General features: G+C 45.8%; 1 protein-coding gene across 5 annotated transcripts in view; it reads right to left on the bottom strand.

Annotated features, from left to right (window-relative positions):
• Positions 1-2000: 2000 nt before the first annotated feature.
• The window catches only part of BPTF (bromodomain PHD finger transcription factor), a 1855127-nt gene continuing 1831480 nt past the window's right edge, over positions 2001-25647 (bottom strand). For 2 of the 5 annotated variants that reach the window (XM_078654328.1, XM_078654329.1), the window contains exon 32: positions 2736-2912. In XM_078654328.1, coding sequence (XP_078510454.1) covers positions 2876-2912 — 37 coding nt within the window. In that variant the 3' untranslated portion in view covers positions 2736-2875. Of the gene's footprint in view, positions 2913-3493; positions 3626-25647 lie in introns of those variants that run through there. The other 3 variants (XR_013598794.1, XM_078654332.1, XM_078654330.1) reach the window with 3 other exon arrangements.

Here is a 25647-nt window from a genome sequence, read left to right as displayed (position 1 = left end):
AACAAATAGAGTACTTTGCTGCATACTGGCCATTCAAGATAAGGGTTGGCAGAATTTCAATTGGGACAGCTGGCAAGATATCTGCCACTTTTTCCTACAGCATATGTGAATACCTACCCAGGAAGCAATTAGTATAGATGGACCCGAGGGGAAGGCTGGAGGAGGAGAGCATTTCTTTGGCAAATACCTCCATGTGCTTTGACTCTCAATTGGGCGAGTCGTGCGCAACATGTTGGGGCTAAGGTACTAGTAGATGCTTGAAGCACTAAGCTCTCCAGAGTACAGTGTTGGTAGGAAATTCGGATCCTCTGGAGCAGGTCTATGCTGCTTGCCACCTGCCTTTTTCCAGCAAGCAAGATCCTGGCTTTGCTCAGGGGCACACAAGCACATCATTAATGGCTTCATTTAATGGAAGCAAGGGTTCTAGGCTTGTTTGGCCTGAGTTGAGTAGCTCGGTCAGGACATTTGTTTTTATCACTGTTGTGCGCAGCGTAAGGTCAAAAATGTCTGCTGCTCTCCTGATCATCGGGACAAAGGATGCAACTCTTCTGTTGCCATCACTGGGCTAGGTGAGGAAAGACTAATGTGTGGAGAGGTGTCCACTCCACATGCATCCTGTAAATCCACAAATATATTATGCTCGTCATAAGAGTTATCAGCATCATTATTGTCATCATAAACATGTGGGTGGGAGTACCAATACATGCCTGCCCTGTTTGACCTGGGATGGATGGGGGGAGGGGGGCGGGGGGGGTCTAGGAGGAGTACGAGAAGGTACATTTCAGAGTACAAAAAACTATTGGCTCCGGTTCTGACATCGAGACCCGGGGTGGCAACATCGGTTGGGTGCCAGACGTTGAACTGGTGCATCAGTTAGAAGTAGCAGGATCGGAAATGGGGCCTGCCGCAAATTAAGATCGAGGGGCGCATTCGGCGTCAGTGATGAATCCACTGGCAGTAGCCCAACAGAAGGCTACATCAGTTACTCAAGGCCTGAAGGAGCTCAGAGGGTTCTGGTAGAGTATCAAATATTCTGTCTAGTGCCACTATAAACCTGTGGAGTTGTTGTCGATGATCCGGGGAAGTCAGGGCACATCAGGATCAATTGTAGAATCAGTTCCAAAAGAGGGTATTGACTCAGTGGTCTGGAGGTAATCAGGACATCAAGTTACTCCGAATGGTGGGATGAAGGGAATTCGTGCCTCAACTTCTTTGATTTTTTCAACTTACCTGTACAACTAGAATTGGAAAATGAATGATCACAAGAGCAGCCCTGGGAGTGAGAACAAGACTGCATCATTGACCGGGATAACTTTGACTTCCTCGGATACTCTACGACAACAAGTTTAGTTTTGCGGTAATTGATGGCTTCTTTCTAATCTTCATGCAGCATTCACATGGTGCAGATTCATGCCTGGAGCCGAGACACAAGAGAAAGATAACATGGATGCCTGTAACCAACATTTGTCAGCTGCAGTCTTTAAAAGGTTTAAACCCAGTTGTTTTTAGAGGGGACATGTTCCTTGCACAGCGGAAACTTTGAGGAAAACTGTCTGAGAGGATTCAAAAAGAGCTCTGGAGCCACATCAGAAGGCGTGGAAAGAAAGTAACTGATCTCAGCAAGCAGAAGTGTTCAGATACAGTGGACCCAACGTCACATCTGACGCAGAGCTGCACGATGCCACCTACAGACATGGAACGTAATTGCTAACAAAATTCTCTAGATCCAGTCTGCCGCCTTGGGATATTAACAATAACAGGAATCTGAAGTCTCTATCAGTAAGTTAAAAATAGAAGCTGCAAAGAGCTTTGGGTTAATCTGACTAAAAATGAACAGAAGTATAAAACAACGTTTTTGGAAAAATGCATACAACTTTTAAGTCAACTTTAGACTTTACTATGCTTTCATTACTTTTTCCTCAGATAAGACACATATCTTCACCAGAAAGTTAACCTGTTTCACAAAATAACCTTTTCATTTTGTGCACATTCAGACACCGTTTCTTGTGGGGAGAACAGCGATCTCCTTTTTATTATGTTTCATATACATCCATATTCTGAGTCTCAATACAAAAAGGGGAAAAATTAGATTCTGACAAATGTTTACAAACAAGATACCTTCAAATAGAGTTTTTACTCATTTTAGTCTGGTGCAGAGTAAATGACAAACTTTACTGCTATATTCAGAACAACAGTCTATAGTCCATGAGCATTCAGCCCGACTGTTTATGGCAGCTTAATTATTGTTATTTAAACCATTAACAATAAATTCTTTGTTAAGTCCCAGTTTGCATGGATGTGCACATGTGTACATAGCAGCTCCTTTCATAGAAAGAAAAGACACCTAAAGGTTTTCTTGTACTTTTACCTACAGGAATCATGTTAAGGTACAGACTGGATTACATGTAACCAAAAGGGATGTAGGATTTCTTTTTTATATAAGAAAAACAAATATTCGGCTGGCAAATGAAGCCAGCAATATAAAAGTGTTCATAAAATAAATAAATACAGTCAAAGGTTTTCTGGGCGGACTTTAGACCAGTTTCTTCACTGAAGAACAGACGTGGCATTTCCATGGAGCTGAACCGGACTCCATTGAGTATTTGCTTCTTGCTTGTTTTTTTCCTTCCACTCTCAACAAAACAACGTTTTCCTGCTTCTGCCCCAAGATTTGACCAGGACAAGAACAGATGTGCTGTTGATTTCTTTCCATTGTCCTTTGGACAAAAATAAGACAAAAATCCTAATGCAACTGTGGTGACCACTGAAACAGTTCTGGTCTGGACCACCAGACTACATAAATATCTGGCTTCTTTGTATAACCTTCACTGACAACCAGATCTTCATTTTGTTTGTTAGGAGTGCAAGCTGAGCTCTAAGAAGTTGTAGACTGCAGTTTGTTGTTATGGGACCTGCAGAATACAGAAAAAGGGACAATTAAGTACCCTCCAAGAAAGCACTTGCTCTAAAAGGAAGCCAAGTTCAAGCAGTTTGAGGCAACCTACAACAATGAAAACAATTTCTTAGGAACACTAATTTATTTTCCTTCTGTGGCAGTCAAAGGATTTGTCATCACACACAAAACATATCCATCATATAAAATGTATGACATATTGGAGACTTTCGTTTTTTTTGTTTTTTTTTTACTGATCGTGGTCACAACTTGAGTCACAGGAACATTTTCCTAAAATGTTAGCCTTTTTGCAATATACAGTATATACATATAGTTAATTTACAATGATGCAAAAATCTTTGGACAAATGCATAATTGAAAAGGACCAGCAACAATTAAACCAGTTTTTTAACGGTTACTGCAAAACTCCTTTGCATGGTTCAGTTTTATTAACAAATCTCAATTATGCACAATAAAATACATAGTTTACAGAACAAATTCAATTTAACTGACAACTTAGGTGTCACAATATTACTGGGCTGTACAATAAACACATCTATACATTTTCAGCATGTATATTCCGGCATGGTTGCTCTGAAAAGAGGGCTGTAGGGCTGTGCCAAAAGATCTGGGTCACATATGAAATGGGAAGCATCAAAGTAAAAGACCCACACAAAATCCCCAGCATCCTGGTCTGTTCCAGTTAACATGTCAGACTAATGATATCATAATCTGCAAAAAGAAAAAAAAAAGATGATGGTGTAAATGAATATGATGGACAGATGAGACTGCGATGACATGCAGACAACAATAAGCAGGATGGCAACCTACTACATCATATTTTACCAAGGCTGTCTTCAAAGACGCATACAAAGTCTTAACATTTTTTATGTGTCCAAAATAACAGTCCAGCTCACTCTGAACTTAAGCAAGTTTGTAAAGGTTAGTGCTTACCCCATGTGAACCATATCAAGATGCGTCAGAAATCCTGTATTCTTTATTCAGTAAACATGTTTTTAAGGTATTCCCCAATTGGAGGTGAGCTGGAACAAATCAGAGCTGATTCAATAGTGAAATATTACTTAGCTCTTTAAATGCAGCTCTTGGGAAATATCGTTGGACACTTCTCTAAGCAACGTTTAGGATGTTAATCCAGGAGTATTATTTATAGGGAGACAATGCAGGTGTTTGATTTAAGGTTGGTGTGGTGTGGTAGACAAGGAATTTCCCTACTGGACCCAGTTTCAATCTTTTGAACTTTGTCAAAGTGAAATGCCAGCTTCTTTTCAAACAGTAATTCAGGCTTCAATGTCTCCTCAAAGCCTTTTTGCTGATCCTGAATTCAAATCTGTACTGTCTGTTTACCTCACTTTATCCCAGTGCAATTTTCTTGTTACAAAGCTGCATTAAGGGGCCGTGGACTGACTAGGAATGGAGTAGGACGTTGCTCGTCCGAGCTCCAAACTGTTTTGGGCCTTAAATCTGGATTCAGTCTGTTCCAGCAGCTCCATTAGTGTGGTCTGCTACTCCGGGGGCCCAAGTTTAGGAATGCCCGGCAATCGTTCTGTACCCCGCTCAGCGGGGTTTACGCCAGCAGACTTTCTTCTGAGAAAGCGCCATCTTGTGTGTTATGTTAAGTTTCATTTGTATAGCGCATAATCACCAATCGTCTTTTAGCGCTAGTAAGAGAATTACAAACAACCTCAAATGTTACCTGCACAGTACCATTTGGCTAGAGCTGATCTTTTCCAAAGGGCTATGTAAATAAAGTTTTCAGTTTTTTGGTGATGGAGCAGGTCAGTCAATGACTGCATGGGTGGGCCCTCTGGCCTGAGGCGGCGCACAGGAGAGGGGGACTTTGAGTCCTGGAGCAAAGCAGCCTAGCGGATTGCCGGACACCATTTGGTCTCCCACGCGGTCCACGCTCCTGCTTCATTGGCCTCGCGAGACTGGCCCTGGAGTTGGCAGTTGAACTGCCTTCTTATTGGCATCGGTTGGCAGAGTGCACTCCTTCCCTGGGAAGCTAGCTAAGAACTTGGTCGAGGAGAGGATCACGCGAGGGGGCGCCCTGGAGGTCCTGGAATTGGGCCAGTAGCAGACCGATCTACCACGGGAGGTGAGCGGGCGTGGGCCGCCCTCTTTGCTTGGGGTTCAGGTCGGGCAGTGGCATGGCCCCGGGGACAATGTGGTGCAAACTTCACCTGGGGCCTTATTGGGGCCTTATTAGGGCCTGCCCTGGATTCTGGCCCTACATCCCATTAGGGTGCTAAGGAGACAAGGTGCTTGCCTGGTTGGGGGGCACCCAAGGAGTAATCTTCTTGCCCGCCCTTGGGTTGGATGGTAAGGCTTGAATCTGGGGTCCTCGCCACCTGGTGCTGAAAAGTGACCATCGACCATGAGCAGTTGACACACGAGGGGCGTCAGGCCTATCTATCACAGAGACTGAGTGCACTCATCCCATACAGACCTGCCTCACCCTGGGATGCATGACTACACAGGCACGCCCCACGGAATTGAGAAGCATTACGCAGGGGCCTGTCTGGAAAGAATTGAGCACTGCAGTGGGACTTTGCCTCATGTTTTCTCCTCCCGCCTTGATTGCCCCCACAACTGATGCCACGGCTTGCAGGACAAACTCAGGGCATTGATCTGTGACAGGGATAGTCTGGGGCTACTTACCCCCTTCCGAATATAGGCACCTGGACTGCTCCAGCGCATCCCTTTCTTACTATGTCAAGGGGCAAAGCTACCAGAGAGAGCTCAGTCATCCACCTCTGGTCGAATTGTTTCTTGGCAAACATTAGCGGCAAGGGCAAACCAGCTTCACAGGGCCTTCGGGTTCCCAACGCCTACCCCATCAGACCAGACTATGTGGAAAAATTCCTGAAAGACATTCGTTTTGAGATTGCTTTACTCAAAATGAATTTCAAGAGCTGCAACCAGGAACTTGGCCTAACGGCTAGTGCAGTCAACCTCAAATCTGGGAAACGGGGTTCGAGTCTCGGCAATGACGCTGAACATCCTGTGATTCTGGGCAAATCACTTAAGAACAGATTCATCAAGCCGAAAACGGCTCGCAAAGGGCCAGATTCTGACCCTTTGCGAGTGCAATTTTTGCATTTGGGATTCATCATCCCAAATGCAAAAATCGCTAATTGCGAAATCGCATATTTGCGAGGAATAGCATTTAAGGGATCTCTATTTGAGATTCCTTAAATGCAATTCATTAACCATTTTCTAATAGCGAATTCGCTATTCCTGGCCGCTATCGTGGTAAATAGCGAAAACTCAGAAAAATGCACTTTAGTGCATTTTTCTGAGTGGTATGTTACACACACACATGTCCTTTGGACATGTGTGTGCGCAACATCTGGCTATATTTGCTTTTCAGGGGTGCTACAGGGTGTCCTTTGGACACCCCTGGCACCCTTGAAATCGCATTCTTATTTGCGATCCCCATTCATTCCTATGGGCCTTTAGGCCCATAGGAATGAATGGGGAGTTATTCCTTATTTGCGATTAGCAATTTGCTAATCGCAAATAAGGAAGATGTAGGAATCGCAATATTTTTTGCAATTCCTATATGAATCCCGTTTTGCAAGTCCTTAATAGCGATTCCTTATGAATCGCTATTACAGACTCGCAAAACGGGACTTTGATGAATCTAGCTGTTAATCTCCCCATGCCGAACTTAAAATGAATGTTTCCTCATGTAATGCAACTGGTGCTATGTAAAGGGCTCTGATAAACGGATCGGGTCAGATTCGCGCTATATAAAACTCGGTTAAAAAAAAAAAACTTCACAAAGATGTTACTGCCATGTGCACGAGAGAAGACGATCTGCAGCAAACAATGTATTTAGCTGGGGCAGGACATTGAAAAGGCAAAACATCGCTATCAAGATTGTCTGAAAAAAATTGCGGCCTGGATGACTACAAACTGTCTCCAGATGGCCAGTGAAAAAACTGAAACCTTACTGTTCCGAAAAGCTCAGTTTCTTTGGACTCCTGACTAGTGGCCTGCGGAGCTGAGGGCAGCTCCTGTATCTTGTCACGCCATAAAGAATCTGGTAGTAAAACTGGACCAGGAACTTTCCATGAAGAGCCTGCAAGTGTTCAAAACAGTATATGCATACAAGATCAACATGGCCAAATCACAAATACCTAATCTGACCATCCTACAGCAACAGCTCCCACGAGTGCAGGGGCTGGCCCCCTTCCACTGGGCGACTCACTCCATCCAATATCTTGGCCTTACCATCACCAACTCTCTAGAGACATGGACCTGAGAAGGGCATCCTGGAAAATCTTAGGCGATGGAGGCCCCTTCATGTTTCCTGGCTAGGTCGTATAAACGCTGTAAAAATCAGCGTCCTCCCCAGGCTGTTTTACCTCTTCCAGTTACTCCCTACCACCATACCTGCTGAGGATATTAAGCGCATGCATACAGATCTCTGATCTTTTATTTGGAAAGGGAAGCAACCGTGCATCTCAAATGCTCTACTCATGCTGCCGCGGAACAGCAGGGCTATCGTCTGCCGTAATCTTTTAGATTACTACTGGGCTGCCCATTTGCTCTACATCTGTGTGAGTGGATGGTCCGGGAGAGTGGAAAACACTGGCTGCATATGGACCGTGCAGTGGCCTCGAGACCTCTGTGGAATCTGGCCTGGCTCCAGAAATAGCATCACCCCCATACCGCATACATAGCGACTCCGACTCTGATGGCTCTTAAAATATGGGAAAAGAAGTGGGGTTGGAAGCGCACAGCAATTAAAGGTACTCAAAAGGTAATCAAATATTGCTAACAAATAAACAATCTTAACACAATTGGTGCAGCAGTGTAACCCTCGCTGTCTAACAGGGGTCAATAGACAAAAGTGGAAAAATGCTACCAAGACAGTCGCAACACTGCGCACTATCCACAAATGGTCACAAAGTGACCCTCTAGGTCATTGAATACAATTTAACAACCCTATATCAAAAATGAATCACCTCACCGTTGTCCCCGACCGCCGGGACGGCGGTTCCCACGGCCGCCACCGCGTTGGGCATTACCCTGCGGAGCGTGGCTGGCAGCACGTGTGGGCACACCCCTTCCGTGGCCACGAAAGGAATGAAAGGCAGCCGATTACTGGCGCGGCCATCGTACGGCATGCCCATCAAGGTGTTCTGGACATCGGCCAAAAAGTTGGCGGACCTCAACCAGGCGTGGCGTCTGACCGCCACCGTCGCTGCCATCGCTCTACCCAGTGAGTCGGTGGTATCCAGCCCACACCGTATGGAATATTTGGCTGCATCCCGGCCCTCCACAAGGGCTTGGTCGAGTTTGGCCCGTACCTCCAACAGACACTCTGGCAGCACTTCCGCGACCGTATCCCACAGAGAGTGGGTGTAGCGCCCCAAGAGGCATGCGGTGTTGGAAGACCGCAGTCCCAAACTTAGGGACGAGAAGATCTTTTTGCCGTACTGCTCGTACCTCTTGGATTCCCTGTCCGGCGGCGCCGACTGGAATGTGGTCTGGGAATTAGAGGCCTGGATGACCAGGCTCTCGGGGGTAGGGTGGGTGGACAGGAAACATGGGTCGCCCGGGGCGGGGCGGTGGCGTCTGGCCACGTTCCTATCTACGGGCGAACCCGTAGCGGGCTTGGACCAAGTGCCCAGAAGAACGTCGGTCAAGGCCTCATTAAAGGGCAGCAGAGGCTCGGCCGAGCTTGACTGCGGTTTAAGGACCTCAGTGAGGAGATTAGTCCTCACGGCCGCGACGGGGAGCTCAAGGCTCAAGGCCTTGGCAGCCCTCATCAACACCACGCTGTAGGTAGCCCCCTCCTCCGAAGCCACGGTAGGAGGGGAGACAAAACCAGTGTCTGGAGAGGTGTCCAGGCCACTGGCCTCCCCAAGGTCTCCTGCCCAGTCCTCATGAGACTGCCACTCTCTGGTCAGAGGGTCCTCAGACCCCTCCCAATCCTCTTCATCACCCATCTCCTGAAACTCAGGGTTCTCAACTAATGGGGCCTGTTCATAGAAGTGAAACTCCCCAGACGACGTCTGGAGCGGCGCCCATTGGGGCCGTCCCGATGTCGGAACAGGATTGAAGGGGGCATCGGGGACGGCGCCGCCCGAGGACGGTGCCGGAGGAGACACCTGATGGTCCGACGCCGGGGAGGTCGTAAGGTCCACCGGCGACGATCCAGAACCCGAAGAAGGTCTAGCGGTGTCCCGCGGCGCTTGGCCCGAAGGCGCTGGTGGCGCCGGGGCAACTGGACCCCGCGGCGCCGGGCCCGAAGGCGCCGGCGCCGGAGCCGAAGCACCCGACGGCGTCGGGGCAGAAACCCCCGACCCGCTAGGGGTCCCAAACGGGTCCGCTGGGCCCGAAGGCGCCGCGGAGCCCGTCGGAGGAGAGAGTTTCCTCATGGCCATGAGGAAGCGCTCGATCTCCTCCGGCGTCGCGTTGAGCTCAGGGATCGGAGGGTGTGGAGCTGAACTCGGCGCCCGCGACTCCGACGGAGCCGCGTGGGCGGTGTCACCCGAACCCCCGGCCGCATCGCGCGAGCGTCGGGGGGGGGGGTCCGCAGAGCGATGAAGCCTCTTGGACTTCTTGTGCCTCTTACCTGACGACGACTTCGACCCGGAGGAGTGTGGCCTACTCCCGGAGCTGTGGTGGCTCCGAGCCCGCGACCTGTCCCTCGACCTCCCGTGGGACCGAGACCTCTCGCGGCGCGGGACCGACTGCCGGAGTTCGAGTCGCCTGCGGGACCGCTCCCGCCTGGCTTTCGAAGAGAGGGCCCGGCAGTCGGAGCAGGCCTTGTCGTCGTGATCGACGCCTAGACACGTTAAACACAAGTGGTGAGGATCCGTCACCGACATCAGGCGGTCGCAATCCTCGCAGTGCTTAAAGCCGGGCATCCCTACGGCACCAATCGGAGTCGAAAGACTTCAAAAAATGATCAAAGCGATCAAAAAAAGTTAGTCAAAAATTGACTAGGGTTACTGCTTTTTCCAGATCTGCGCTTGCTGGCGCGGAAAAAAGAAGAACTGACGTCAGCACGCGGAGGCGGCGTCTAAGTACTCCGACGATGTCATCACGGCGCCCACGACGCCGACGACAGACGCGGAGCCGCAGCCGACGCCTACCGACACGCAAGGGTACTGCTACGCAAAAGTTTTCGGATCCAGTCTGACGCCTGGGGATATTCTAAGGTAAGGAATCTAATACTAACGTGTCTCTTTCAGATTCCAGCTTACACATGGTTTAGATCTTAAACAAACATTACCGGGTTGTTGTTTCACCATGTGTCAGCTGGAGACAAAGCTGCCTTTCGTGAAAAAGTACGTCATGCCACAGAATTCACTTTAGACAATGCAATATAAATTGAAAAATGCACGCGCAGGTTGTTGTTTCAAAATATATAGAGCGCGTGCATTTTTCAATTTATATTGCATCGTCTAAAGTGAATTCTGTGGCACGACGTACTTATTGTCTAAAAAAATTGAAACTATGTGCGATTTCCCTAAAGACAGTCTTGGTCACAAATCACACAGTTTCTTACATTGCATCTCCTGAACAGAATTCTGTGGCATAACGTAATACTTCCCGGAAGTCAGCCTTGTATCCAACATACACATGGTTTCGTTCTTAAACATTACCGGGTTGTTGTTTCACCATGTGTCAGCTGGAGACAAAACTGCCTTTCGTGAAAAAGTACGTCAAGCAACAAAATTCACTTTAGACAATGCAATATGAATTGTAAAATGCACGCGCTCTATATATTTTTAAACAATCTCTCACAGTCACTAACTCACTCAATCACAGTCAGTAACAAACAATATTTAAAACAGTGTATCTCAGTCAGTCCATCTAACTCAATGTCTCAAAATTACTCTCGCACACTTACTCTCTTACTCACACTCTAAAACACTATCTTACTCACTCTCTTATACTCACTATTACAAACTCACACTCACTAACTGCCACAAACAAACTCTCACTTACAACTGATTATAATTGTTGGTTGCCCTATTTCATAATTTCTTCAATTTTAAGGACAAGATTATTCAATACAATGGATCGTAAAATAATACACTAGTCTGCATTTAAAACTACAGTTTCATAACCTCTGTCATGTCACCTTATTGGGGCATTTCCCATATTTAAGGTTTTATATTGTGTGCACTATGCCTCCCAGCAACACTATGTAAACAAGCATTGGCATAGCCAATAGGTCTCACCTTTGGGACCTTATAAGTGTTTAGCCAATCAACAGTTGATGTGGTTGCACCAAGGGTATTGTGCTGCATAACTAAATACTTATAAGGTCCCAAAAGAGAACCCTATTGGCTATGCCAATGCTTGTTCTTCTTAGGTTGCAGGAATCTAGGGAGGCAAGATTCAGGGTCCCCCTAAATACAACATTTAGGGGTGTGCTGGTCGGGACCAATGGGTACCTTCCGTGGGGTGAGTACACCCCCTATTATGCCACCCTGCAGTGGGAGGGAGCATGCCCCTCTTACTAATTGGCTAGGTCCCCTCATCTTCAAGATGGAGGGAACAGAGATGTGTGCTTCACCTTGCCTCCTCCACCTGATGGGTGGGGTTTGCAAAGGTGGACACACCTCTCATCCGAACTTGGTTTTCATGTCAATTCTTCCGCCTAAAGTGGGGTCAGAACCGGTGGGAGCCAGTTACTGCGGGCAGCAAAAGGCAAGGGCACTTACAGAGGCGGCAGGACCCAGCCCTTCCTGGGGGGGGGGGGGAGGAATGACACCTTTGCCTAGGATGGGCTTTTTTTATCTGGACCCAGAGAGCCAGAAACCTGGTTGGTGGTGGTAAATGGCAGGCAGCCAATCAGGAACCACACCAGGACTGGTTGTTTTAAAGGGGGAATCTATAAGATGCCCTCAGTGTACATTTTACATTAAATCCCACACTGGCGTCAGTGTGGGTTTAATTTGCTGAGAAGTTTGCCACCAAACTGTAAAGCCATTATGGAGCTGTAGAGTTTGTAATGACCAACTCCCAGACCTCTCTTTATGTACTTTTTATGGCTTTACTACACTTACAATGTCTAAGAATGGACTTAGACACCGTAAGGGTACAGGGCTTATGCCACCGTACCCTCCCTCACCTGGGGGCTAGTGCACCCTGCTAGAGGGGTGACTTACCTACCAGGCAGTGGGTTGCAGGCATGGCACACAGGGATGTGTGCCATGTCGGCTCTACACTTTTCTAGTCATCAAAACACGCAGTCTGCAATGGCAGTGTGTGGGTGTAAAGGTGCAGGGTGGCACAATTGGTGCTGCAGCACTTAGAAGCCTTCCCTGGTCACAGTGCCCTTGGTACCCATGGTACCTTTTACAAGGGGCTGATCAGTGGCCATAGATGGGCAAATTGTAGGTACATAGGTACAGGTTTGGGAAAGAAAAACAGAACCTGGGAACCTGACTGGCAGGGTCCCAGGGCACATCAGTCAAAGTGCATCAAGTGTCAGGCAACGAGTGTTTGGGCGGGTGGTGAGGGAGGGGTTACTGCAACAGAAAAACACTTTCCTACAATGAACACCTATATTGGGCAATGTTACTGTAAATTACTGTATTGCTTGTTGAAAATCGAATAAATAGATTTTGAACACAAAAAAAGAGTAAGCTTGCAAGTTGCAGACTAGTCCTAATCATGATCCAGCTGCAAAGAGTGGATATTTTGTCAAGACACCAGAACTTCAAATTGAAAATAGGCCAAAATGTGAATATTTCCCATAGGACCTCTTCCCAAGAATAACATAACCTTCACAGAAATAACCTGTTGCTCCAATGGTTCTTTTAAATATTTTTAAAGCTCTGCTGCTTTGGATTCTTGAAAACATCAGATGAAAGCAATCTAAAGAGGCTAGGAATCTGTGGAAATCCAGGCAACTTCATGTGTCTCACATTACAGACAGGACTAACTTCAATGACCACAATACTTATTTAAACAACTTACACTTCCATACTAAGGTTCATGCTGAAAAAGAATGTTGCACGAGTCTCTGTTAAGTGTGAACTTTCTGAAGTACATGGGATATCTGACTTTTTGAGGTATTCGAATGTTATTTGATCAAATGACTATATTTTTTCTTTTCTTGTTCTGGTCACTTTTGACCATGGAGAACAGACGGCTACATCCAGGAAAGAGCATGGCTATCATTTTGAGTATTGAAGGAATAGAGTGAGTCAGCAACCACAACAATTTTGCCATATGTATTTTTATTTTGCTTATAACACACACTGCAGAAATTCAACGAGGACAGGTGGCTACCACTACAGAGCTTCAAAAATAATCATGCAGGCCCCCAAATATAAATCTGCCTCAATTACTGGAGAAAAGATGATAAATAGTACCAACAGGATGAACAAAGCCGTTGTGACTCAAATGGTAATGAAAGGAAATGCACGGGAGGGGTTAGACCATAGGTAAAATAGAAGTTTCCAGAAAGCATGAATTTAGTAAAGTAGCACTATTAACATCATACATTCCAATATCTTACCGATCTCTGCTTTTCTCATCATGGATGCATTTTGATAAATTCATGACATTTTTCACATTAATAAAGCAAAAATGAAATGTTTGCAGGCCTCTTCTTGTACCAGTAGAAACATGAATTAGAAAATGTAATAGGTCACACAACCAGGGCCTATTGGCTTTGCCAATGCTCTTACCATGCTGTTACACTGTGTCTCTACCCTATAATACGTTACTGAAGGTATGTAACTTGTTCATCTGATAGAGACATCTAGCTGCACATTCCTTAACTTGTGAATTAAATATCATAGCTATACTAGCGAACTAATTCTAGGAAAACTCTCAAAGAGAACAAGCTGGTCGAAATTGACCACAGACCAAACCTACGTAGGAATTAAATGAAAAAGAGCATGGCTCTCCATAAAACCTGTGGCAATGACCACAGACAATGTAAATAAGGAAGAACCTCGGAGGCACAGGAAAACCAAAGCATCAAAGGGAACAGGATAATACCCTGTCCAAAGATATCAGACAACAGTCAGGCAATAATATTTAACCCCCTAAGGGTAAGTGAGTTCTTGGGCTAGAAGGGCTAAAAGCAAAGCGACCAAAGCTTGCAAAACGAATGCCCTGTAACCTGAATTCTCTACATCAGTAAAGAAATATCTGCAGGTAATCTGTCCTGATAATTCCAAAAAACAAAGGGCTTACAAAACCCATTCCCATTAAAACTCATTCATTGCAAGGTTGGGAAGATCAATGAAAGTATCAAGACAGATGAATTTCATAGTCCATTTCTAAAATAAAGAAAACATTTTTTTCTACAAAATGACCACCCAAAGGTTCACACAATGAATAGTGCCTGTAAAGATTAACAGAGAGCAATTACGATATAAATCTGCTACAAAAGTTGATCAAATGCACCCAGATCTATATATCCGCGTTCCACACACATATAGATCTGAACCCAAAACTTACAGCGAAGAGAGAAACAATCGTATCTCAGAATAGAATTGTTTTTTTATAAAGAATGTATATCTTTTTTATCACACAAATCAGAAGAATATCTCTGCATTTGTAAACACATGCAACACACGTATGTAAACTGTGTATACACACAAGGATAAACGGAACTGAAAATATAGTCCCAAAGTACTATACAATATAATATCAAGAGAGATATCACACCCTCAATAAACACCTTGGTGACTTAGCATTAAAAGAATGCTGCCTGTCAAAAGTATCCTAACAGGCTGGTACTACCTAAAGAATACCCACATGAAAATGACCCCTTGCCAGTAACAAGCACTTAGCCTAGAAGGTCAAGATTAATAAAATGCACCAAGCCCCTTGAAAAATACCCAGCAAGGGAACCCAGTCGGAGTAATTGTCCACAAAGTGTATAAGCTAAAATCCAATCTGACTCTAAGACAGAGAAGTGTTAAAAGAACATACGAAGTACCAGATCATATGTTCACACTATGATCTCTTAAAGGACTGTAAGGTATAGCAAATAACAATGCTTAATAGGGAAAGAGAAATGTCTTTACAGAGACAGAGAACATCCTAACTCCCAACAGAAAATGTATAACTATCAAAGCACCATGCTAAAGAGTATGGAAATATCCAGGATGTTCTGGTCAAAAGGCGAACCTTCCTTTTAAATAAAATAGAAATATTTCTAATCATGTAAAACCTGGTTGTAAACAACCCTAAGGAAAATACACAGACACTGCATCTCAGATGACCTTAGAAGCAGACCTCACAGAACAACCATGTTCCAAATTGAACATAAGACTAAATATCACCTCCAAAAATGGAGGAAACCAAAACTAAGTATTCAGAAGAATACAAATCAGACACCAGGTAATGTCTCCTGCAAAGAGGAGCACACTTCCAAGAAACAAATTCCTATGTGCAGGTAAGGATCCCATCACATAATATGACCCCCTCACCGGTAAGCATAATCTTAAAATTAGCCAACGCAAAGGCTATATGTGCACTGCCTGAATTCAATTCAAAGTGCACTCCGCTAAGTAGAGAAAGGGACTGTGTTGTAGAAACCAGAGACCAAAATAACCCAGAGTTGAAAATTCAGAGTATTCACAGAAACAAGTATAGATTTTATATACAAGGTCTCATGATAAGTATAAGTGATAGGTCTCTTATAAGCGGTACAAATGTGATCAGTAATACATACCAGTATAACAAACTGCTTCGAAAGAAGCATGTGAAAAGGTAAACTTCCCGACCGGAAGACAACACCTGCTTGTAGGAAAGTAGGATCTGGAATCCTACTAATCAGGACCCCAGTCACTGTGCTTTCTCCCTAAATTTGGCAGTGGTAAGTTCTTTGGTATCTTCCCAATTGGATACTGGTGTACCCTTCTCAGTCCCTAGTATATGGTACTAATGTACCCAGGGCATAGGTACACCAGGGGTCTCCCATGGGCTGCAGAATGTATTATGCCACCCATGAGAGACCAATGAAACTGCCACGACAGGCCAGCCATTGCAGCCTAAGTTGGTGCTAGCACTACTTACAACAAATATACGTTTCCTTATATCTAAGTCACTGCACTTAAAACCTATAAGTCACACCTAAGGCAGGCCTTTCAATTTTGAAGGCAGGGTGCTAGGTTATAAGTGTGAGGGTGCCCTGCATGAGCAGGACATCCCCTACAAACCCCTGGAGTCGATTGTTCAGGCTTTGTAAGTGACAGCAGTTATTTTAATACATATGGTCGCCATGTGTCACTACGCAATAGCTAACTATATATTTGCTGTGCCGAACCTGGGCATGTTTGGTATCAAACATGTTGTAATCATATCCCAAGACCATTAACGGTGTTGGAGGTATGATTCCATGCACCAGGGGGCTCCTCCAGAAGCATCCAGTGCTCCTCGTAACAGCCTTCAAGGGTCTGACAGCTATCTAGTGCTGCTGCCGACCCCAGACAAGATTCTGCCCTCTGGCTGCTGAGCTGAGCTCGAGCAGGGGTATGTAGAACAACAGGTTTCCTGCACAGGGAGGTGTGACCAACTCCGAGACAGGACTTAAGTGTATTGGGCTGCACTTGCTTGCCAGCGCCATCAGACTGCTTTGAAGGGCACATCTGGTGCCCTCCTTGCATTCTCCAGTTTAAGCTAGTTCAGGGAGCCCTTGGGTCCCTCTCTGGTGCGAAACTGGACAAAAGACAATGGATTATCCTCCCCCCCTGTCCAGCCATTCCTCTGGGAGGGCCCCTTGAATCGTTCAAACCCTTTCCCTCATAGGAAAAGGGCTTACCTTTCGGTGGCTCTTCTGATTCGTCGTGGGACAAGATTCAAATCCGAAACCACTTCATCTTCAACTGTTTGGGCATCTTGGACTTCGCCTGGAACCGAGACTGCACCAAGGAAGACTCCTACTGCTCCTACTGCTCCTGATCTCGCTGTTCTGTAAGTCTTCCTTGTTGTCTCTGCATGTGCTTCATTCAGGTTCACTCCCCTGCACCTCAAAGAAGCTGGCTTGTTTTCCACTCCCGACGTCCCATGGACTGCGAAAGGCTCAGCAACACAGGTGGTGGTTCTGCAACTCCCTTGAGCCCCGACCTGTCCTGTCACTAAGTTTGAGGCCAGTACCCCTCGTGCACTGCGTCGACTTGCCATTGCCGAGGCTTGTTGGCTCTGTACTCCAGAAATCTTCTGGCTACAAAAAGCTCCAGCATCTCTTCTTGCCAACTACAGCTTTTTCACCGCATCCTCTGCACCGTGGGCCTTTCATCTAGGTAAGCTGCTCGAGGTCCTCTTGCGACTCCTGTGCCTTCAGCCAGATAGTCTTCCTGAGGGTCTTCTGTTTCAGTGGGCTCCCTTGCTTGGGGCCGGCTCTAACTCTCCGGCTTGTGGTTTGTCCCTTGGACCTTGCTTGTCCCAAAGTTGCTCCTTCTTAGCTTTCCACACCTGTTGCATCTACCAAGGCTTGTTGTTGCTCCCGTCGGACAGTAACCCGCTGGTTCTCGACTTCCGACGTGGGACAGCTCGTGCATGGCTTCTAATCTTCCTGAGCATCGCCTGGTCTTCAGAGCTTCAGCGACAAGGTCACTATCAACTCCTGAACCGTCCGTTATCAGAGGGCATTGCTCTTCCGTGCCTCCTGGACGCCTCTGAGTGGCATAGACACTGTCCCCTCTGCTTACAGGTTCTCCTTTTCCAGAACTCACCCTTGGATTCCATGAGACTCTTGCACAGTCTTTTCAAGATGCATCTTTCCTAAAGTCCTCCATAGCGGCCTATAGCGGTTTCCAATGCCTATTCGCACTTATGCACCCAGCTTCCCTGGTGCAGGTATCCTGGTTCCGGGGGTATCCAATGGCTGTCTTTCACAGGGTTTCTTCAGAGTCCACTGGGAAGCGCAACTACCCCGTTAACTTCTATTGGACACCCACTCTGTCTTTCCACTCTCCACACAGCCTCCGTGGGGTTCCTGGGTACTTACCTTGGGTGGTTCCTTGTGTCCTCAGCTCCTCTGAGTCTCCTGGTCCAAGCCCGACTTTGGTTGCAGCTCACATTCCACTTTCTTAATATATGATTTGCTCTCCCCCAGAGAACAATGTATTTTGTGCTTACTTACCTGTTACAATTGAAGTATTCTTGTGTATTTGTGTTTGTATCTCCGGGTAGGAGATATACCAATGTGTTAGTGAGTGTTGTGGAAAAGTAAATTTTGCCATGTTCTGTGTCCCTACGCCTCCTCCATCATATGTTATGTGTGCATGATTAATATGCATATGTATTCCCCATGTTCGATCAAAGACGCAATTATAGTTGTGTCCACCTCTAATATGCCAGTTTCCAGTCCTCGTGAATACTACGAATATCAGGCCTATGTAAAGCTACGTTGCCACGTCTCTCAGTGTGCACGTTATTTCATTGTAAAGTCCCCGTTTCTAGGCCTCAAAAGGGCCCGGACATCAGATTCAGCTCCTGTCTCCTAAAGCCTCGCTGAGGAGCGATACAGCCCCCACCTGTATCCTCGACCCTTCACTTACTTCCTGCCTCACAGTGCCCGGTTCAGCCTGGCTCTGCCTCTGAGTCTGCCAAAAGTATGTTATAGTTCCAGTTATCAGTTCAGTCCTCCTTCTCTGCATTCCTAAGCTACTGAACTGCATCAATAGTTTCCGTCATTGTCTAGCCTTCACGTCTCCACGTTAGAGAAATACTGCATTTAATGGTCATTTAATATTCTTCATCACGTACTACATGTAGAATAATGCATGGTCCAGTCTTAGAATCAAGTTAGCCTTTCCCCTCCTGACTTCTAGTTTATATCAATATGTTCTCTAAACATCAGATACTAGATACTGTTTAGGTACATGTCGCCCTGACTCTCCAGACTTCAGTCTCTGCTCCTAGCACAGAGTTCATAGCCCCCAGCTTCTCCTAGTGATACGTCATTGCTAGTTTGCGCGCACCATCAGGTTAGAGGTCCCGGCTCCTCAGGTAGCCCCCTCCATGGTTTCCGCCCCATTCATGACATATTCTGTTACGTTTGCATCACATGTCTATGTATACGCCCTGTTACACCTCTTTTCACCCTTATCTTTCGCGACTGCTACGCGTCACACCTTCTGCTCCACCCACTGCTACGCCTATTGCAATGTAATGCTATGTGTTTGCGTTATGTATATATGCTAATGCACTGTTATTAAAAGAAGTCATCCTTTTCCTTGTCCCGATCCTGACACCAGCAGCGCTGCTGGGCCTTACCATCCTGTTCCTGCCCTTTATGCTGTAATAAACCTGCAACCTCCTACTACCTCGAATCTTGACTCTTATTTATTGAGCTATCTGTTATTCATTTATACATTCAAAAATAGGGTATTATTTATTTATTTACCACATAATGGCGCCCGAATAGGGACTTGCCCTTTCCCCACGCGTCGGTGAAGCCACGCCGACCCCCTGACCCTCTACAGTCGTGACGGAACTCTTCTGCGCACCGGCAGATATTTCTGCTTCAAGTATCCCTCAGGCCCACGGAGGAGGCGGTCCAGCATCCAAACGAGACGGTGGAGGAACGCGGCGAGTCCCGACCAGAGCCCAAGCCGAGAGTCCAAGGTCCGAGGTATCCGGAGGCCCACCCGTAACTGAAGTCCGAAGTTCGTCGTCCGTCGTCGTAGCAGTCCAGTCCAGTCCGAGGCCTTCCGTTCTTGCTGCCCGGTGAGTACCGTTACTGGGGTGGTATCTAGACAGGGTCAATTTAATTGACTCTGGTCCGTGGGTTGGTGGTACACAGACCCACAAACGAAGTGTCCACTTCGGTGGATGCGGGTCCTGACGTGTCTCTTTATGAGACCGGTAAGTTTCGTACTGTTTCAGCAGTGCATCTAGTTCCTGTTCTAGTCAGTTCTAGTCAGAAAATTCATGTATTCTGTGTTCCGTATTCCAGGTAGTATTCTGTTCGAACTGTTATTTTTAAATGTTCTTCATGTATTTTAATGTCGTGGTATGAATGGGGAATAAGTATCGTGTTTATTGTGTATTGTATTGTGTCTAGATTATAGTTCAGTCATGCCGCTCTTTTCGAAATTACGTCAGTTAAAAACCAGAAAGGGTCTGCTGGAAGCAGCAGTTCCAGTTCCGCCTAGGGACAGTCCAGGTCATTTTATGTATCAGAAGCATGGCATAAGCGCCGTACTGTATCTAGATTTATGGGTAGAGTATACCAAACAGTTAGAAGAAAAGTATAGATGGCCCGTATCGGGTACATGGGATGCCGAATGCATCATGCGAGTAGAAGAAGCATTATGGAAAAAGAAAGCCAGACAGTCACAGAAAGATGCCATCGAGTTATGGCGCAAAGAAGCTCATAAAAGAACTGAAAAGGAAATCAGAAAGTCAGAATTAAGTAGAGAATCCTTAGAACGAGCACAAGAAAAAGAACTAATCGAGATAGGTGAACAAGTCAAAGCCGAACAGTCAGACAGACAGAGGCATGCCCTTATTAGGGGTATGTATCCTCTCTTTGCCGAGGGCAAAGCGACCCCAGAGGCATCCAGTAATTTCCCGCCACCATTAGTTCCGACCAAGCTACGTCACAAACAGACCGCAGCTGATATTTTTATTTCGTCCTATTTGGACGACACAGTCCCAGAATATGCAAATCCTGTTCGCGCTCCGCCAGTCCCTGTAAATCAGGCACTTCCCGCTCCTCCAGACACCGGAGTACCTGCTACGGTCCCCCCGGTCCAGCCCGCCATACAAGTCCAGCCTGCATTTCCATTTCCCACTCTGCCAGGACGAAGAGCCTCAGTAGACGACTCTAGTTTAGGGGCCGCAGGGGGAGGTACTCCTCAAACCCCGCCGCCACACAAGCGTTTAACGACAGCCGAATTACATGCACAAGCGTCACAGCGTACGCCCAGACATCAGACTGTAGCAGAAATAAGAAAATCCCTTGCCGAATGCGGCTATGATCCAGTCCCAGGCGAGGATAATATGGTTTTATATTCATTCCGCGTAAGAAAGGTGGCCGAGTATCTAGTCACCTTACCGAATATGAAAGAAGATCTAGACAGAATATATCGTTTCATCCGTACAGGGGATGATCCAGAAAGTATTAGCGAGGCCATGTCTCAAAGGAAAGCCGAGATCCAGCTCATGATATTAAAGTTTCTGATTAACTGTCTAATAAGAGAACAAGATTACCCGTCTAAAGATCCGGCCGAAATGAAAATCCTGACAAGGTGGAGTGATAATATAGCCGAGGGTAAGCACAAGACCGTCGGTGCTATGGAGAGTATGTACAAGAAAATCCGTAGAGAAATAATAAAGATACACGAACAACGTAAAGCAGCACAAGTAAGCGAGAAAGAAAGTAATTCTGATACTGAAGAGATAGACGACGAGAATCCCGCCAGAATAGCGTATGTAGGAAAATCTAGATTTCCAGATCGCCATTTACGCCTAGAACACAAGTCTATTTTTCATTCTCCAGCACCAGAACAAGGTTCACTAGAACAAGTGTTTCAAGCTACCGATCACATTCTGAAATCACGAATCGGTTACAGTGAGTTAAGTACCATGCATGAACAAGAACTAGCCCGATCAGCAGTCCGATGGATTACTGATTCTACCACTTTTCCAGACGAAATAGTGGCACAAATGTTTCTGAAACTGCCCCCAGCCGAACAACGACTGGTGGGTATGTATATGATTCAGCACCTCATTACATTGTATGAGGGTCAGCACTCTGATCCAGGCCCGTTACATGATGTCCTGAACGAGTTACTCCAGTATAGATGGAAAGGTCTAGGTACCGATTTAATTAGTGTCATTCTAGAACAGCGTCACAAATATAGAACGTTTTTGAATCCGCATTTTGTTCCTGCCTCACCCCCAGAAGGTAAACCATTTTACATGGAGAGACAGAATCCGTTACGAGAAGTCCACCCAGTCAGAGGAACGGGTGGCGAACTAGAACGAGTGTTTGTTTACACTCCGATTACAAAGATGGAACTCCTCGAGATGAAGAAATTAATTCCCTGTCATGACAAAGATCCAGCAGGGTTCCATAGAGAATTAAAAGACATGCTCCGTATGGGAGAATACACGTATCCAGATATAATTAAAATGTTAAAGGTTCTGCTGCCCGCAGGGGTGTATGAAAAGCTCAAGGAAAAAGAATGGGAGGTGGGAGAGAAAAAGATCGATTGGGCAGTTCTAGAAGCTGAAGATAAGGCACGAGTACCAGGTACCGGTCTTGGAGATAAATGTAAAGAATTACCGGAATTATTAATACAAGTTTTACCCAGATTATTGACAACTAGAAAAGAAGACTGGGATGCAATCTCAGCCTGTAAACAGAAACAAGACGAAGATATTAGTGATTTTTATTCTAGATTTGAAAAATGTTTTAGCATCAACAGTGGCCTCAAGACAAGTAGTGAGTCATACCCTCACCTTTTTGTTACTAAATTAGTCGAGAATTCAAGCCCACAAATTAAAAATCGAGTTTTGAAAGTCGAAAGTACCTGGCAAGCTAATACCCCGTCCCAGATGTTGCAGATGCTTCAATACCACCAGAATAGAATCAGAGAAGAACAAGAACACGAGAGAAAACGTATGAAAGACACGAAAATGAAAGTACTAGTTGCACAATCTGTTCCTCAAGACAGTCAGAAGAGGGGTCCAAATCAAGCCAGTCATCCTGCAGCTCCCGTTAAAGGGAACTGCAATTATTGTAAACAACCAGGTCATTTTATAAATGAGTGTGCAGTTTTGAAACACAACATAGCTACTGGTAAAACTAAAGAAAGACCACGTCCGCCTAGACAAGAACAAGTTTCACAGATTCCTCAGCCACAGAATGCGCCACAGACAGTTACAGCTCCGCAGCCTATCGCTGCAACACAGCATGTCACACAGCAGATGTACCAGTATGCACAGTCTGAGTATCCAGAGTACCAACAGTATTCATGAAACAGCCTAGAGAGGGAGGTAGGCTTGCCTCTCATCGAGATACCTGTAGATCAAGAAGGTCCCTATGTTCACAGTCAAGTATTAGGGAAAGACAGAAAGTTTTTGATTGATACAGGGGCAAGTAGGACCACAATTAGTCACGCCGAAGTTCCAGGGGCTCCGCTCTCAGGCTCAAGAAATGTTTCCCATGGATTTTCAGGAAAACCTATCGTAAATGAGATTTCAAAGCCAGTTACTCTAGAAGTAGGTCCATTGTCCCGCACTACTGATCTGTTACTTACTAAGTCATGTCCAGAAAATCTATTAGGCATTAAAACACTGAAAGAGTTAGGTGCAGTTATATGCTGTTCCCCAGAGGGAATACGATTGTTCCTACGTGACTTTAAGGGTCACTATGTATTACGAGATTTTGATTCAAGACTGTCTAATGTCCCGCAGCACTTATGGGCGCAAGGTCCAACTGATGTAGGTTACATGCAAATCACACCCTATCGTGTGACTCTCAAGCCAGGTGTAGTGTTACCACGAATCAGACAGTACAGATTGCCACCTGAGGCAGTAGCAGCCTTATCCAAAATTATTGACGAGCTCATGGCTCAAGGAGTGGTTGTAGAAACTGACTCCAATGTATGTAATTCTCCGATCATTCCAGTCATGAAACGTACTGATCCAAATGCACCCCCAGTATATCGATTAGTGATTGACCTACGAGAGCTTAATAAATGTATTATTCCGCAGTACCCAGTTGTCCCAGACATCTCTTCCCTATTAACGGCCATTGATTCCGAAGCGACGTTCTTCACTGTCATAGACCTCAAGAACGCGTTTTTCAGTGTCCCTATTCATCCAGACAGCCAGTTCCTTTTCGGATTTTGTTTAAATGGAAGGAGCTATATGTTCACACGAGCTCCTCAAGGTTTCACAGAAAGTCCTAGTATTTACAGTCAAGCACTTAAGAGACAACTAGACAACATTCACATGCCAACTGACACTGCCCTGCTCCAGTATGTCGATGATCTCCTGATCACAGCCCGTTCTGAACGTGCTTGCGAGCGAGCATCCCTTACAGTCTTGTATTTCCTAGCCGAGATGGGGCACAAGGTGTCCCCTTCTAAGCTTCAATTCTGTGTCCAGCAAGTGGTCTACTTAGGACACTTACTGTCCAAGAGGGGTAGGCAGTTGACACCAGACCGTATCTAGTTAATAGCGAGTCTTCCTCAGCCCAAGACCCAGAAGGAGGTACGTGCTTTTATTGGCCTTACTTCTTACTGCAGACAATGGATTCCCCAGTATGCATTTCTAGCCAAGCCACTGATACAGTTAACGACACAGGAGGCAGCCGTACCGACTGTCCTCCCTTGGACATCTGAACATACACTTAGTTTCAATGAGTTAAAGAAAGCTCTATGCCAAGCTCCAGTTCTAGCGACACCGAACTACAGTAAGTCTTTTACACTTTTCGTAACTGAACGGGAAGGTACAGCATTATCTGTTCTCACACAAGATCAAGCAGGACAATACAAGCCCTGTGCTTATTTTTCGAGCACATTAGATCCTGTAGCCCAGGCTCTGCCTGCGTGCCTCAAGTCAGTTGCAGCCACAGCACTAGCTATCAGACAAAGTGATTCCATAGTCTTAGGACACTCCTTGACAGTACAAGTTCCACATTCCGTGGAAGTTCTTTTAAACCGAACACAAACTCAGCACTTGACAATTGCACGTTTAACAGGTTATGAATTGACACTGTTCCAGCCACACATAGAAATCAGACGCTGCAACGTTTTAAATCCTGCTACACTGTTACCATCAGTTAATTCAAATCCAGCCACACATGATTGCGTGGAAGTAGTTAACATTACGACAAAGCCAAGACAAGATCTGACAGATACTCCGTTACCAGACCCCGACCTGACACTTTATGTGGATGGTTCATGTATGAGAACAAGTACAGGAGAACTAGTCGCCGCGTATGCAGTGACTACTGACACTGAAGTTATTGAAACACACCGTATTGATACCCTGTCCGCTCAAGCAGCAGAGCTAGTTGCTCTGACACAAGCCTGCATACACGCCAAGAACTTGAAAGTTAATGTTTACACAGATTCACGTTACGCATTTGGAGTTGTACACGACTTCGGAGTGCTCTGGCAGGAGAGAGGTTTCATGACTTCTCATGGAACCAAGATTCAGCATGGTCTCCTTATTCAAGCTCTGTTAGATGCCATACATTTACCGACATCTATCGCTATCATGAAATGCAAAGCACATACGAAAGTTACTGATATTATTTCTCAAGGTAACGATCTAGCAGATCGCACAGCCAAGCTCACAGCACAGACTCCAGACATTCCAGTTAATCAGACACATACTCCAGATCCGACCACATGTATGACAGTTAAGGACCCTACACAAGATGTCATAGATATCCAGTTACATGCTACTCCCGAAGAAATTAAGAAATGGTCCGAACAAGGAGGGGTCCAGACAGATCAAGGATGGTTAACGAAGGGTAGAGCCACATGGTTTCTCCCCGACTCTATGGTTCAAGTCATCATTAATACCGCACATAGTCCAGCACATTTAGGAGAAAAAGCTATGTTAGACAGTATCCAGAACATTTGGTTCAACAAGCATTTACGAGCTGCAGCCAAGCAGAAAGTCCGTACCTGTATGATATGTTGTCAGTTTAATCCAGGTAAAAGTGTCCCGGTGGAACAAGGTGGATTCCAGCCCCCTGACCACCCTTTTGAAGTCCTCCAGATGGATTATATTCAGATGGAGCGATGTCGAGGTTTCAA

The sequence above is a fragment of the Lissotriton helveticus genome, chromosome 7 (genome assembly GCF_964261635.1).
Source record: "Lissotriton helveticus chromosome 7, aLisHel1.1, whole genome shotgun sequence".
NCBI lineage: Eukaryota > Metazoa > Chordata > Amphibia > Caudata > Salamandridae > Lissotriton > Lissotriton helveticus.
Note: the sequence above shows the minus strand (reverse complement) of the source record. Positions and strands in the feature narration are given on the sequence as shown.